The sequence below is a fragment of the Athene cunicularia genome (assembly GCF_003259725.1).
Source record: "Athene cunicularia isolate RWA chromosome 20 unlocalized genomic scaffold, athCun1 chr20_part1, whole genome shotgun sequence".
In the NCBI taxonomy this organism is placed as follows: domain Eukaryota; kingdom Metazoa; phylum Chordata; class Aves; order Strigiformes; family Strigidae; genus Athene; species Athene cunicularia.
Genome location: NW_020799125.1, coordinates 8,653,804 through 8,667,871, shown reverse-complemented (window position 1 = coordinate 8,667,871; position 14,068 = coordinate 8,653,804). Strand labels below are relative to the sequence as shown.

Genomic DNA, 14,068 nt, shown 5'->3' with positions numbered 1-14,068 from the left:
GATCCAAACCACAAATGCCACCACCACAGGGAAATACTACAACACAGAAAGAATGGTCCCCAGCAGAATCATCTTTTGCAAAAGAATAAAACACAGAATGATCACAATGAATAGAGAAGAGGGCAAGGAGATGTGAAACGAGTGACAGGAAAGAAAAACAGAGGGAAGGTTAAGTGGAGCAGGAGAGTACAATTTCTTCCTTCACATTTAAACAAAAGAGAAAAGAGAACAGAAAAACACAGGGAGGCGGCCTGGCTTATGAATGAAATAAAAAAAAAAAAAATCAAACTCCCTTTCAAAATAATAGCTTTCTCAACTCCAAGGTTGTGAACTTAAATATAAAAGCAAGCCTCCAAAGGCTTTATTCCTCATGGCCTCTTCTCCTTCAGAAAAAAAAAAAGGATCAAGAAGCTAAACCGTGTGTTTGCACAGCAAACCAGTACTACCAGGGACCTCAACAAATAATAAGAAAAATGGTACAAATGAACTCCTGTGCTTTCCACATCTTCTTTTGTTCACAACAGTCATGTTCAAGGAGGATTCCCCACTTCAGAGAAACTGTATTAATCTCCGAAATGCTCTCCTTAGCAGGCTACTTTTGAAACTTGAGAAACTGAGTGAACATGGTTCTAAAGTACAATTTCCTGCTGTTTCTGGAGCAGGTAAATCTGAACAGATCTTGGGGGGGGGAGGAAGTAGAAAAAAATGCCTTCTACTGCTGACATCCTTCATAGTGGATAACTCAAGACTTTAACTGGAGATCAGAAAATGAACTCCAGCCTCCAGTGATGTCAATTTCCATTTAAATTTGTGTAACGATATATCAAATTTAACTACATGAATGAGGATCTCATTTACACCTGAAGATTGCTTTGTACATGTAAAAGTACTGTTTCTGTATGTTCTAATAAATTTAGTTTGCAAAGAGAAGTAGATCGAAAATGTAATACATATTCACTAAGATCTTGGGTCTAAATTTAAACATTAAGTTAATGCAAAAATGTAAGACATATGAATACCAGGACACTTGCAATAGCTCTGCAAGTTAGTAGAAATTGGAGTTACTTGAAATATAGTAACTAAACATAAAAATTGTTGCAATAGACAGACATCAGTAAACGCAAAACAAATAATCTATGAAGACTAGAACATTAACCTTGGTGTGGTATTCATATGATCATTGGTGCTGGTGCCAGGAGTGATAAATGGAGGGAAACAGCAACTAATTAATAAGGTACATTCACTTCCACTAATTTATTTCTTTCTGGATTAATTCAAGTCTTTATTTTAGAAAAACAAAACAAGGAAATTACCCATTTAAGACCAAGACTTTGCAGAAATAACATGTAAAACTCACGTGAATAGTTCGAAAATAATGATCCTGTTATAGTTATTATTCAAGATTTATATTAGTTTCTGGAAGCCTGAAATACTATAAATTCAAAGAAAAAATGTATACTATCAATAATAACTATACTACAATAGTATATATACTATAAATAACACAAACAGAACCAGGTTTATGCTTGTTTCTCATCCTGACAGAAGACATTAGCAAGAAAGGTGGCAAAACCACTGTTAACAGGCAAGGACCTAAATCTCATGTCTGGAGAATGCAAGAAGGAAATAGGTGTGAAACACGTGCTACGTATTTTCTGAAATCCTTTCTAGAGGATATTTGCTCCTAAGGAGCACTGCATGCGAAGATGATCATTTGTTTCTCAAGACTACATCTGATCTTGTAGATTATTCCTCAGTCATTATCTGCCCTGAACAGTTTTCTGGGAATGGATCGTCTAGAGAAATCAATCCAGCTGATAGTTCTGCCCCCAAAGCACAGAAGGAGCAGTTCCTTCTCTTGTATTCTAGTTTGATTAATATATCTGTTTTATGAAAAATTCAAATCACTAGTTCCTTTCCACAGCATTTTTCTTGTTGGTTCTGTGCACCTCAGGTAACTGCAGGGCATATTCTACATGTGCTAGACCTTCGGTTCAAGCATACACATTATTTCATTCTTCCTAGCTTCTGAAAAAAACTTTAACATTTCCTCAACTAAACGTAGAAGGAAGCTAAACCTACATGCAAGACTGAAGCTCTGGCATTCTGCACTGCTGCAGTCCATTATGAAAACAAATTAAAATATTAAATACATTAGCCACTGCACCAAGTCTAAGTCAGCTTCCAGATGGAGCCAGCCTTAACCTACCTGTCCTGTATCCTGTGTTGTTGAGGTACACTGCAAACGTACGTATTTCATGCTGAGCCTGCCAGGACGGAGAAGAACAGTTCTCATTGTTAGTGTAAGTGTTGTGGTTGTGGACGTACTTCCCCGTAAGAATAGAGGAGCGAGATGGGCAGCACATGGGCGTTGTCACAAAGGCATTGATGAAATGAGCACCTCCGTGTTCCATGATCCGCCTTGTTTTATTCATCACTTGCATAGAACCTGGAAGAAGAAAATAATCTCAGAATTATTTTCTTGTTTTAGTCACAACAGCTAAGAGCTCACATGTTACATCAGCAACCAGAATGAAGCACTGGTAGTAAGGGCACTGTAATCTCATTGTGAACCCAAATCCAAACAAATTATTCTCCCCCCCTCTATTAAAGTTCTCCCATTGTTTTAAGAAGGGCCAAATACTGAAGTCCCAAGTTAAGATCTGATTCAAACCTGTTGACATAGATCATAGTGGATTTTTAATTTCTCCCTCTCTCTAAGCTCAAGATTTACCACTAACTATCTGCACCTTCTTTGCAGCCTTTTTGGAGGCATAAGTACTGTTCCAGTAGCTGAAGGCAAGAACCAGCATGAATTAGGCTAAAACAACATGGCCTAAGAGTGAAATTCACTTTGTGCAGCAATCTTGACCAAAGCTTGCATACTCCTTAAGCATTATTTAATCCTTGGTTTCAGAAGATACTTGATACACCACTTTTTGTGCCAACCTTCAGCAAAAGGCCAAGGGTTGTAATCACAGAATAAGAGAACCATTGAGGTTGGAAGGGATGCCTAGCAATTATTTAGTCCAACCCCCTGCTCAAGCAGGTGCTAGAGTTATTCTCTAAACAGAATGTTCTTTTCCCTAATGTGAGGTGTTAGCAGGTATTCATTTCTATAAACTTTCACTAACCCAAAGTAAAGCCCTCATAATAATACCCATACCAGTCCACTGAGTTCTGTCTATTCACTTGATCTGTTCTGATAACAGTAATACCTTGAACTCTCTAAATTTTCTTAGGCTTGGTTCTGCAAAATCAGATTTTTAGATGACTACTTGGGACAGATAACACCATGTAGTTTATAACCATCATCTAAAAAACAAGCAAGCAAGTTTAACTGGCAGGGACTTCGATGAATTTGGGTAATGGGAGTAAAAGTATTTTTACCAATTATTACTAAAAGCCACACCAATGCCAAATGGTTGTTGTTTTGACAAGGCTTTAGACAAAGACTGGATCTTTGCCCTAGATATCCACCTGGCTAAATCTGGACCCATCTCATACTTATTTCTACATGCAGATACACCAAGGATCAGAAAAAAAGATACTTAAGTTTCCCTCATTTTTGGCTGACTGGATAGTTAAAACTGCATCAGAGTGAGTTATACTTGATCTAGGAAGAATTTAGATTTTCCAAAGAACTTGTAATGGTACTTGTCATCAGCATGGCCTTGCAAAGAAGAGTAAACCTTTCCATCACCAACCCTCCCTTCTTGTTATGAGCTGGGAAAGCCAACAGACAACATTGGAGATGAAGGTATGGGTTCATGTTGGAGTAGGTTTGGGGCTAACTTACCCAAGGCTAAGTTGGATTAATAGTTCAGCTTTAATCAATATATCCTGCAACCATCTGGTACAAACTGTATGTTGTTTCTGTCAATAATGGGTTTAGGTTTCTTCTAAGCTCTTTAGGCAGGGATTTCATTACGAAATTGCAACAGTAAGTCGATTTGATACAGGGCACACTGATATAACCAGGAGTCAAAACCTAGACGGAAAATGGTCATAAGCCACATACAAAAATCTGACTCTCTCTGGCACCATGAAGGAAGGTTAATTGCTACCACAGGTCTTTTCACCTAGAAATTGCCATGGTATTAGTTTTCTTGGGATAATTTTGTTGGAATGAATACAAAAAAAAACATATTAAAAAAAATCTGCTTGTGCATTCCTCAGGTCAGAGCACATCTCTGCCACATCACTGTGTGACAAGAACCAAGGCAGGTTATTTCACTCCCCCTTTAGAACTTGCTAAACTTCACATATCAAAAAGAAGTTTCTGAAGAAAGCAAGATTCTTCGTTTCCATGACTGTGGGATAAGTGCCAGTGCTCAAAGGCACTAACACCACAGTTAACAATTATAACAGTCAATTATACTTATGTGAGCCTGAAAACTGTGGATGTTTCCTCTGTGTTGTCTTATGAAGGTAGCCCAAGCATAAATAGGCAGACTGAAAAAATGTTTTGTCATCCCAATATTAAAATGCAATTTAACAACCCCTTTAAATGACAGAGGCATCTGTGCATAAATAACAGTACATGTTAAGACTCCCCTTGGGGACAGTAACCTCCTTTAATAAAACTGCTGTAATGACAAGGCCTTATATATCAACAGTCTTTAATACAAAAACATATGATCTAATCTGCTTCCCCAGCTTGAGAACTAATAGAGAGTGACAGATCAGTGGAAGGTAAAAATCTAGTATACTCGTCTATACAATCTAAATAGGCCAGCTTTAAATATTTTAAACAGCATTAAACCAGCCAACCAAAACTTATTTTCTTCAGCTTGCCTCCAATACAAACACAGAATTGTGAGAAAAAGCAGAAAATTGACCTTTCTGTGGCAGAAGGTAAGTTACGTGTTAATCAGTAACTGGAACCTCACCAAATCACCTTTGGAGTTGGAAAACCTTCTGGGGTTTCATTAGTGGATGTACCAAGGGAAGTCATGCTTTGAAGTGGCAATATTTCATTCAGAAAAATCTTCTGTTACACGTCTAAAACCACTGATAATAAATAAAATTATTTAGTAGTTAAATGTGAAATTTCTAAGCTATTTAAAACAAATAAACCCATTGGACTACTGTGAAAACATGCATTTAAGCTGCTCACTGAACAAAGTGAAACAAAACGTAGCTTGAAATTCCAATTGAAATTTGTGTGGTATCCACAACTTTGCTTAGTGAGTCTTCTCAGTTCACTTTAGGGATAAGGCTGATATTTTGACTAATATTAATGGAGAAAACATACCATTTGTTTATGAAATAATATTGACTTTCCCTTAGTTGTGTTTTGTTGTCAGAGATCATAATTTACATGAATCTTAGGGAGTTCTAGATGTTGAAGAACTTGTATTCCAAGTCTCAAGTGACTTAGCGTACTCTAAAGCACAATTTAAGAAGTGGTATCCATATGCAGATAAGTTAATTGAACCCCAGAATGTTAATTAACAGTCCCCTAAAGTCTTCTATTTTTATCCTATTTGAACCCATTTAAGCACCCTTTTCACACCTTCATTTCCCTTTCCTCCCCTTATATTTAATTTTAATGAAGCTCTAAGGCCCTAATCTCCATGTATGATAACTAAGAAAAATAATCTTCCATTCCACTTTCATAGTTTTTTTAGAGGAAGATGTAGGACATACAAATCACCCCTCACTCAGATTTCTCTAACATGGCTGAAATATCTTCTAAATAATCAGATCTTTCTCCAACTATGAGATAATGAAATAAGCTGGTTTGTTAAACTACATCAATATGGTAGGCAAACCTAATTAAACTGGAGATGCTGAGTCCATCACACAGGGGACATCAGCATTATACTAACTTGGACTTAAATGACTCTAATGGGGAAAAAAAAGTCTTAGTTTCTAATTAATCCTTTTTTCTCATCAGTTTATGCTTCTTCTTTATAGTCTGCTTGTCAGTACAACTCTTTTGATTAGACAGCCAACAGTGCATATTTCAATAGTTGTTGCTGCTCTCATTTGTCTTCTCCCATTTGTATCCATTACAGTTTACACCCATCCTCCTCTGACCTGGAGATTCTGCATCCTTTTCATCAGCCCCTCACTCTTCTTTTTTCAGTACAAGGCAGAGGTTTGGTTTTCCAAGTAAAACTCATGATTACCAGTAGTGTAAATTTTAAAAAAAATTGTACTCCTTTCCTGAAAGGATGACATTCTCTAACCAGTACGCTCCACCTGCTACATTGTTTAATCTGTCTTAAATGAAATAAAGGAAAGGCTGTTAAGAGCACTTGAGATTGTGTTGACTTCCCTTTTGCCTCAAAAGTAACCACAAAAGAACGGTGAAAGCTACAACACCCATCATCAGTTACTGAATATTCTTAAAACAGATGAAATCTTATTAACACACAGCTTTCTCTACTACACTTTCATAGCTTCCAAATTTTCCTTAGCTTTTATTTGTAATTCACATCTTGTTTTCATCTTTCCTAAATGCATTAACTACAATCCCCACAAATGGCAATTTTGATTAACTTGGACAGCTCACTAGACAATAGACAAGAATAAAAATTAATTCAAACAAATATTTGGTCTCACAAAGCCATTAGTTGCAAATGACAAATATCAAATCTCAGCTTCATCAAATGGATTTTCCTTAGTTAGATCTTAATTTGTGTGGACACATGCCCATTATGCTTGAAACTGGAAAGCATCAGATTATCAGAGAAGAGAAATATACCGCCCAAAGGACTTGGACAATTGCATCAGAAACAAGCAGGCTAGCATAAAATAGAAGATGATAAATTTTTTAGGACCACCTTCTGAGCCCACAAGATAACATACTTAGGTTCTTTTGGATATACATTATTGAAACTGCTTTCATTGTGATCCAAATAATCATTAAAAAAAAGTAAAAAAATAATCTTCAGACCCTACTAATTTGAATTACATTTGTATTTGGTGAGGTTACTTCCATAACAGGCTTTCTCACCATCTTTGACAAGGAATGTGACATCTGTGATACCACTGACATGCACTGATAAAAAGGAAGCATCTGTAAAAGAGTTGCCACATTGCTCTAACTTCTCAACTAGATGAGTAAGTGTACAAGTAACACAAGCTGATTACTTTAGTGTTCCATTTCTTTTGTGAGGGATTTTCCAATTTTTCCCATCCATACTAGAAATGTGATGCAGTAACTGTCAAAAAAACCCACTAAACCACGCATATCCAAGCTCTTGTCTTTCAGATGATCCAGGCTTTATACTCACTTAAAAGCATATTTCTAATGCAAAATTCTTAATATAAACTGGTTTGCATTAATCACTTCTCCTAACTACAGACATCATTTGGTAAATATAAGCTTGTTCAGGTAACAGAACAAAACCCAAATTCTTGTCAGTTGATTCATTATTCCAAATCATTAGGCAAAGTGTGTGTTTAATCTTCATCTCCTTTCTTCAACAATTAACATAGTGTTGAGTAACACAGTAGAACCTTTTCATGCTAAGTGATTTTGGTCACTAATTAACTACACATCTAAATGGACAATACCAGGAATAGTATGACTATGCTAGGTAGCATTTAAGTAATTAAAATTAAAATTGTACATGTAATGAATGTCTGCAATTACACAAAAAAATTTGGGTAATTATATGGTGCGATAATCAGTTATGAATTTAAACCTACTGCTTTGGCATGTAGCTTCCCAGGCTATACTTGCCATTTCCAGAAGCATTAGTTTATGTATCTAGATGAAGACAGATAGGCAGGAATCTCCTACTTCCCCAGAAACAGGAAGTCTGACATTTTGAGTTGAGACTAACTCTTTTTGTCCTTAAATTGCATGCAGATAGAAAGTATTTTCTACATAAAGGTAGGTTTAAACTTTTGCTATTTGTTCTTCCAATCATTTTTCACACTGAAAGAAAAGATAATTATTTTGGACACAAGAATCTAGCTTCAAGGAAAAGCAGTGCCATACTCATTAGCTAAAATTCTCTTTATGTTAGGCTCTTACCAAGTTCTACATCTTGATCATCAGTAAGAACAAGGATGATGTTTGGGCGGATGTTTCTACGGTCTCTTTGAAATCTTCCTTTCAGCCGCTGATTTAACAGGAAAGCTGAGCTTCCATCCAACAGCGATAAAACAGTCATGACGAATAATCCAAGGACAATACTATGCTGTGCCATGTTGTGCCGATTTAGTGTTCTCTCTGAACAGGGTAGGTTAACGGCTTCTATTTCTTTTCTGTTTGCAGGTCTCCTATAAGGGAGAGGAAAACAAGTATTTATTTATACCTTGACCCGTCTGCCCCGCCCAAGGAACATCAAGGTTCTCTCCAAAGAAGTAAAAAGCAATATACTTGAAATAATCTTATTCCTAAGGAAAAAAAACACAACCAAACAACAACAAAGCAACTGAATGTTTGTTCGGTACCAACAAGAAACAAACTTGAAAAATTTCCAGTTCATAAGCTGTTACCAACATAGACAATGAAGTTTTATTCTATACTCAAATTTAGCAACAAGTTCAAGGATTTAGCAGGGTATCAAACTCTTACTTTGACACATATAAAAAGCAATCTTCTTCCTCAAGGTTCTGGGATGTTTTGAGATGACATTTTTGTTTACTGCATCAAAAATGCAAATGTTGAAGAAAAAAACCCCATGTCTACCTGTATTTTAAACACAACTGGTCAAATTTACTGAGTTAACAACACATTTGCAACTTCACAGAGGATCCTCAGATAGAATACTTGTTATACACTGATTTATCTCACAGATTTCATTACAGCAGAGCTGCCCAGATCTTGGAACTATGGTATGATACTGTTTGAGGTCTACTACAACTTTAGTGTTAATGTGATATCCCTTTGGTATTTCTGTTGGTTTCCAAGATTATTTTTTTAAAAATATCATTATTATTATTATTATTATTATTATTAATGAACACATTTGAAGGCCCGTTACTGCACATGTTTGGGAATGAATGCACCAAAATGATGCCTATGACTTCCCTCCATCATAAATACAATGTCCCAAACCTGACTTTTTTGCAAAACCGAGCACGGGTATTCCTGTTAATGAGTCAATGAAAAATTCTTAGTAATTCCTGCAAGGAGATTAAAAAAAATTAATAAGTATGATGAACAATTTTTGAAATCATAGTTTTGCCTGGTGATCATCTGGTATAAAGGGATTTTCGCTTGCTTTTGGAAGTCAAAATAACAGCATGAAACTGTACTGAAAATATCAAGCACTAATTATTTCATCAGATCCAGTGATCAATGAGTCAGTTTTTGATGAATTCTCTACTTGCTGCCTGCCTTTTCCTGGACTGGTGCCAGTGATCTCTTGTAATGCACCGAAAAAAATCAATTAAAAATGACACAAGGGAGACTATCTGCTTTTTGTAAAGACCAGAAATGCCTGAGTAGAAAGAACCGAGCACAGTGTGTTTTACCCAAAGAAATACATTGGCTATTCTGTCCCTAAAGCCACTTGGGAAAACAGTTTTTCCTCCAGCAGATTATTTCATAGCCACATTATTACTTCATCTCTGTCAGCGTCTGTTCTTTGAGATAAACTTTGATTAAGAAAGTTCTCATCCAATAGCAAAACCACTGGTCTGAAAAATTATACTCGGCTTCTATGCTTATTTAAGAAATGTATATTGAATTTTCATCTAAGTCAACAGATATGTAGCTATAGTACGATGCAATATTTATTAAGGCTGCTTTCCAAAAAATGTACACTAATAGGGTTTGAAGAAATGAAAAATCCTTTTTTCTTACTAGTCTCTCCAATGAATTTCACAGGCAGGTGAAATTAACTTTTTTCATAGAAACTAAAACCTGATTGTAAATATCCTAGCACTTGTTCCAATGGATAGGGAAAGAGAAAATTCCAACTTCCTAAGTTTACAGACACAGCTTCAGTACCTCTGCTGCTGCTCAGAGATTTGCCAGGCTATAGCAGAAGGAACACCAACAAGTCCTATCAATTTTCATTCCTTGTACTCAGAATTCCATCTGCAGTAGTACAACTGGGAAGAATCATGCCAGATTCAATGTGTTGCTACTGTCCAGAGTAGTCAAAAGCAGCTTGAGAGGCAAACCTGGATTTGTTTCAAAAGGGGAGAGAAAAAAAAAAAAAAAAAAAAAAAAAAAAAAAAAAAAAAAAAAAAGGTTAGTTCAGAAGGCACATATTCCTGGACACTGACTTTCTGGGTAGGGGGTAGAGAAATGGCTTCTGCTTTTCAAGAGTGACTCCATATGTACTTCCGTTTAAAAAAAATCCCCAAAAACTGATAACAGATATTTTAATAACACAGAAACATTTTTCTGAAGGTCTAAAAATTAATGTGGCTTTTTTTCTGCTCCATCCTAGCCAAGAGTGTCTCAGAATAACAGCATTTGCTGACTTTTCTTGAAGAAATCAGAATGCTGTCCATTCTTGTTTTATCTGCTCATAACTACACTCACTGTAGAACACTGCACATGTAACAGTCTTCCTTGCATTTTTCTCACGTCTTCTAAACGAATGCATGGAAAGTAACCTCATGACCTCATTGCCATTCTCCCCTCAGCCTGTCTTTTCCTCACAGTTTATTGCCCCTCACTCACTCCATTGTATCTAAAAATAGAAGTTGTTCCTTGCTCAGAGAGTTGCTTATCTATCTGTAAAATACTTAAAGCATTTGGGGATGTACATAAACTGCTATTCCACAGCTATTTTATCCAAACTCGTGTATTTGTGGTTAAAAGAATTAGCTATCTCAGAGAACTCTGAGAGGTGAAGGAGAGAATTTCATGTCAAGCACAAGAAGCATCTTCTACCAAACCTGCTATCTCTTTCTCAAACCCCTCCTCAATGAAGAATTTTCAACTATTCTGATGTGTTATGTTCCTATTATTATCAGGGTAAGTACTGCTGGGAACCAACTCAAAGTATGTAATTACGTGCAAAACTCATACCAATAACTAGGTAAGAAAATTAAAGCAATTTTAGAAAATAACCTATTTCTTGAAGTATGTATTCATGAAAGACAGACATGCCACAACTAACAGCATTTATGCAGTAAAATCTAAAAGCCAGCTTTAAATAGTTCTCAGAATAGCAACAGAAGAGTCTCTCGCATGGATTGCCACTGGTCAAATACAGACAGATTTTCTTTAACCCTAGTCTTCAGTGAACTTCAGGAAAGAAATACGACATAAAGTCTCTATTAACAGCTCTTTCTCCACTTCTGTCAACAAGTTTAATTTGCAACTCATAGATAAAACCAGAAGAGTTCCACAGCAGTGCCCCAATCTGCCTTCACTTTTAATATAGCACCCTCTCCAGTGATGCATTTTGATCTGAGTGGTACAGATGGCCCACTGCTTTATGTGCGTCTGCAGGCCATCCTCCAATATTAAAGATGCTTAATCTGTAGTGGCTCTCATGAGAATTAGGTATGCCTCTTATTTTCTCCCAGATTACACATATGAATTTGACAAGTCTGGTCACTCCTGTTTTATATTTAGGAAAGTGCTGTCGGAAATTCATGCAATGTTCTTCAGCTGGGGCATCTAGCTGAGCTTTATTAAACCCACGAAACCTAGCTGCTTTAGAGAAAGTCAGGTCCTCTTACTTTCTATGGTTTACGGTTGAGTTTAACAAGTCCCTGACTCCCTTCATAGCCTGAATTAGATACAGATGCCTCTTTTTGTTCTTAACTCCTGCTAGTATGGGGAATGAGAACAGAGCCAAACTTAATTCTCCTGTGTGCCAACACAGAACATTATACTAAGTTACATTATAAATGTTGAAGAGATAAAGCCAGACTTCAATACATTTATTCTATTTATAAAAGAACAGAACCAAGTTCTGTTCTCAAGTAGCATTTGCACCAAGGAAAGACTCCTTCTCAACACTGCCCTCAGTAATTAGTGTCAGTTGTACAGCAGCACAGGGCAGGACACGCAGGGATGACCGGTATCAGTTCTACCCCCAGATGGTATTTTTAACATGCTATTGATTAGTATTGCTTGGCACAGATGTAACAGGCACTGCGTGCAAAACTAGTACTGACAGCAGCTTGCACACAGTGGCGCTCCCAACCTTGCTAATGCAAGTCCAAGCACAACTGTCCCATGCATAAGCCCAGTGCAACTTCACTTAAGTCAAATAATTCAGTCCAATAAAACCAAGAGTAGTATCTGACCCTTCCTGTACAAGAAAAAGTACAAACATGTAACACAGTAATTCTTGTATCAAATATGTAAGTTAATCCTGCTTTGAGCCTACTTTTCTAGTTATGTTTACATTAACTGATTTTTTTTTTTTTTTTTTAAGTTAAGCATACTGCAAAACACTAAATGCAGAATTTGTACAGCAAGTTCAACTTGCCCAGCAGCCACCACAGAACAGGTTAGCAGCATGTAACCCACACTGTGGAACTGCACAACAAGGGAAAACTAGTTACCAAGAAGCAATGCACACCTGCTCTAGGTTCAGCTGGAACCAATACCAGGTGTATCATTTAAGCAGACTTAGGTGTGCCATTTGTCCAGTGTTTAAATTCACTGAAATACATAGTGCTGGAGCCATTCCCTAGCAACCAACCCAATTAAAACCACTTCGCCAGTTAAATGGATTCAGCGGTGCTGCTGTTCTTTAACTCTTGAGTCTCTCCTATACATCCAAGTTTGGTTATGATAATTCCTTTTTCACTGAAGCTGCCAACCACCCTTTGCAACCATTATATTTTGTTTGTAAGAGATAAACAAATTTTTATACATGGATTGGGAAGAATCTTGCTTGCAATCAAACAAGGTTCTCGGGGAAGGCTGGTATCAACATTACTGATGTAATCTAACAACTTGCTAGGCTTTCTTCTAGTTTTATACTTTCTGATTTTTTTTTTCCCAGGCAGTCAAAAATTTAAGAGAAAGTACAAAATCAAACCCCTAGTGCTAAACTTGCCTCTCAAAGATTACAGCTATGCTGATTTACCTACACAAACTATCACTGAAGTATTTTTTATTGCAAGTATCTACAATGTCTTCAGAAGAAGTCAGGAACAGAAATTCCATACTTTATTAGAGCACTGAATTACTATTCAGATGTGTTCTTCTGACTCGCTTTCCTTATGCTGGTGAACTCTATACCAAAGCTAAATATTTATCACAGGGAAGCTTGGTTGTATTACAGAATGTCTTCCCTATTCTGTAACTTTATTTTAAATAAAGTTGCATTATAAATCAGTTATAAGTTTCCCCAGGACTTGATATTTTAAAAAGCGTTTTAAACAGCACAATATACTTTCCATGAATCCATATGATTCCATTTTCTGCTTGCACATTATTATTAGAGCTTCCTAGTAAGACACACAAACCTAGTTAGTCCTCAGATAGGTTAAATTGCTGTTTGGATCCCCCAAATCCACAATAATAAACACAGTTTTCTGCACCACAGACCACAATAACCCAATAACAACTTGAAAGAGATTAAGATTTATTTCCCTATTATACTTGTTATCTTCACATATTTATAAATAATAAACGCACACAGTCTCTGACTTTAAAGATAGTTATATTAACTTGCATTAAGTACAGTAATAACTACAGCCCTCTGCTTCTGAAAATACCAGGGGGGAATGAATGCAAGTGCTTTAAGAGCGAAAAACTGGAAGCAGGCAAGCCCAGTGACCACTACACTAATACATTCTACCAAGTAAACAGAATTTTTTGTAGCCACGTACAGAAAAAGCCACGCTGTGTATCCGGATGGGCGACCACATCCAGCCGTCCGGCCGCACACGCTGCCCGGCCCGGGGATTCGCTGAACGAGAAGCCAAGTGCCATGGCATCACTTGTCTCCCGAAACTCTTCTCCGCACAGCCCCCACCCGGCGCGGCCGCCTCTCCCCGACCACGGGGATGCCCCCAGCGAGAGCGGCCCCCCCGCGCAACACCGCGCTCAACTTCCAGCCCCGCCCGCTACCTCTGCCGCAGGAGCGCGGCCAGCCCCGCCGGCTGCCTGCTGCATTGGACCCTCCCCGCTATGGCAGCCGGGCTCGGCCTCCGGGAGCCCCCGATGCGC

General features: G+C 37.4%; 1 protein-coding gene across 3 annotated transcripts in view; it reads right to left on the bottom strand.

The window, feature by feature from the left end:
- SULF2 (sulfatase 2) overlaps positions 1-14,068 on the bottom strand; it is a 72,494-nt gene extending 58,426 nt beyond the window's left edge. For 2 of the 3 annotated variants that reach the window (XM_026861925.1, XM_026861928.1), the window contains exons 1-4: positions 13,970-14,068; positions 9,923-10,098; positions 7,997-8,244; positions 2,210-2,449 (exon numbers count right to left, since the gene is read on the bottom strand). In XM_026861925.1, coding sequence (XP_026717726.1) covers positions 2,210-2,449; positions 7,997-8,171 — 415 coding nt within the window. In that variant the 5' untranslated portion in view covers positions 8,172-8,244; positions 9,923-10,098; positions 13,970-14,068. Of the gene's footprint in view, positions 1-2,209; positions 2,450-7,996; positions 8,245-9,922; positions 10,099-13,728; positions 13,751-13,969 lie in introns of those variants that run through there. The other variant, XM_026861927.1, reaches the window with a different exon arrangement.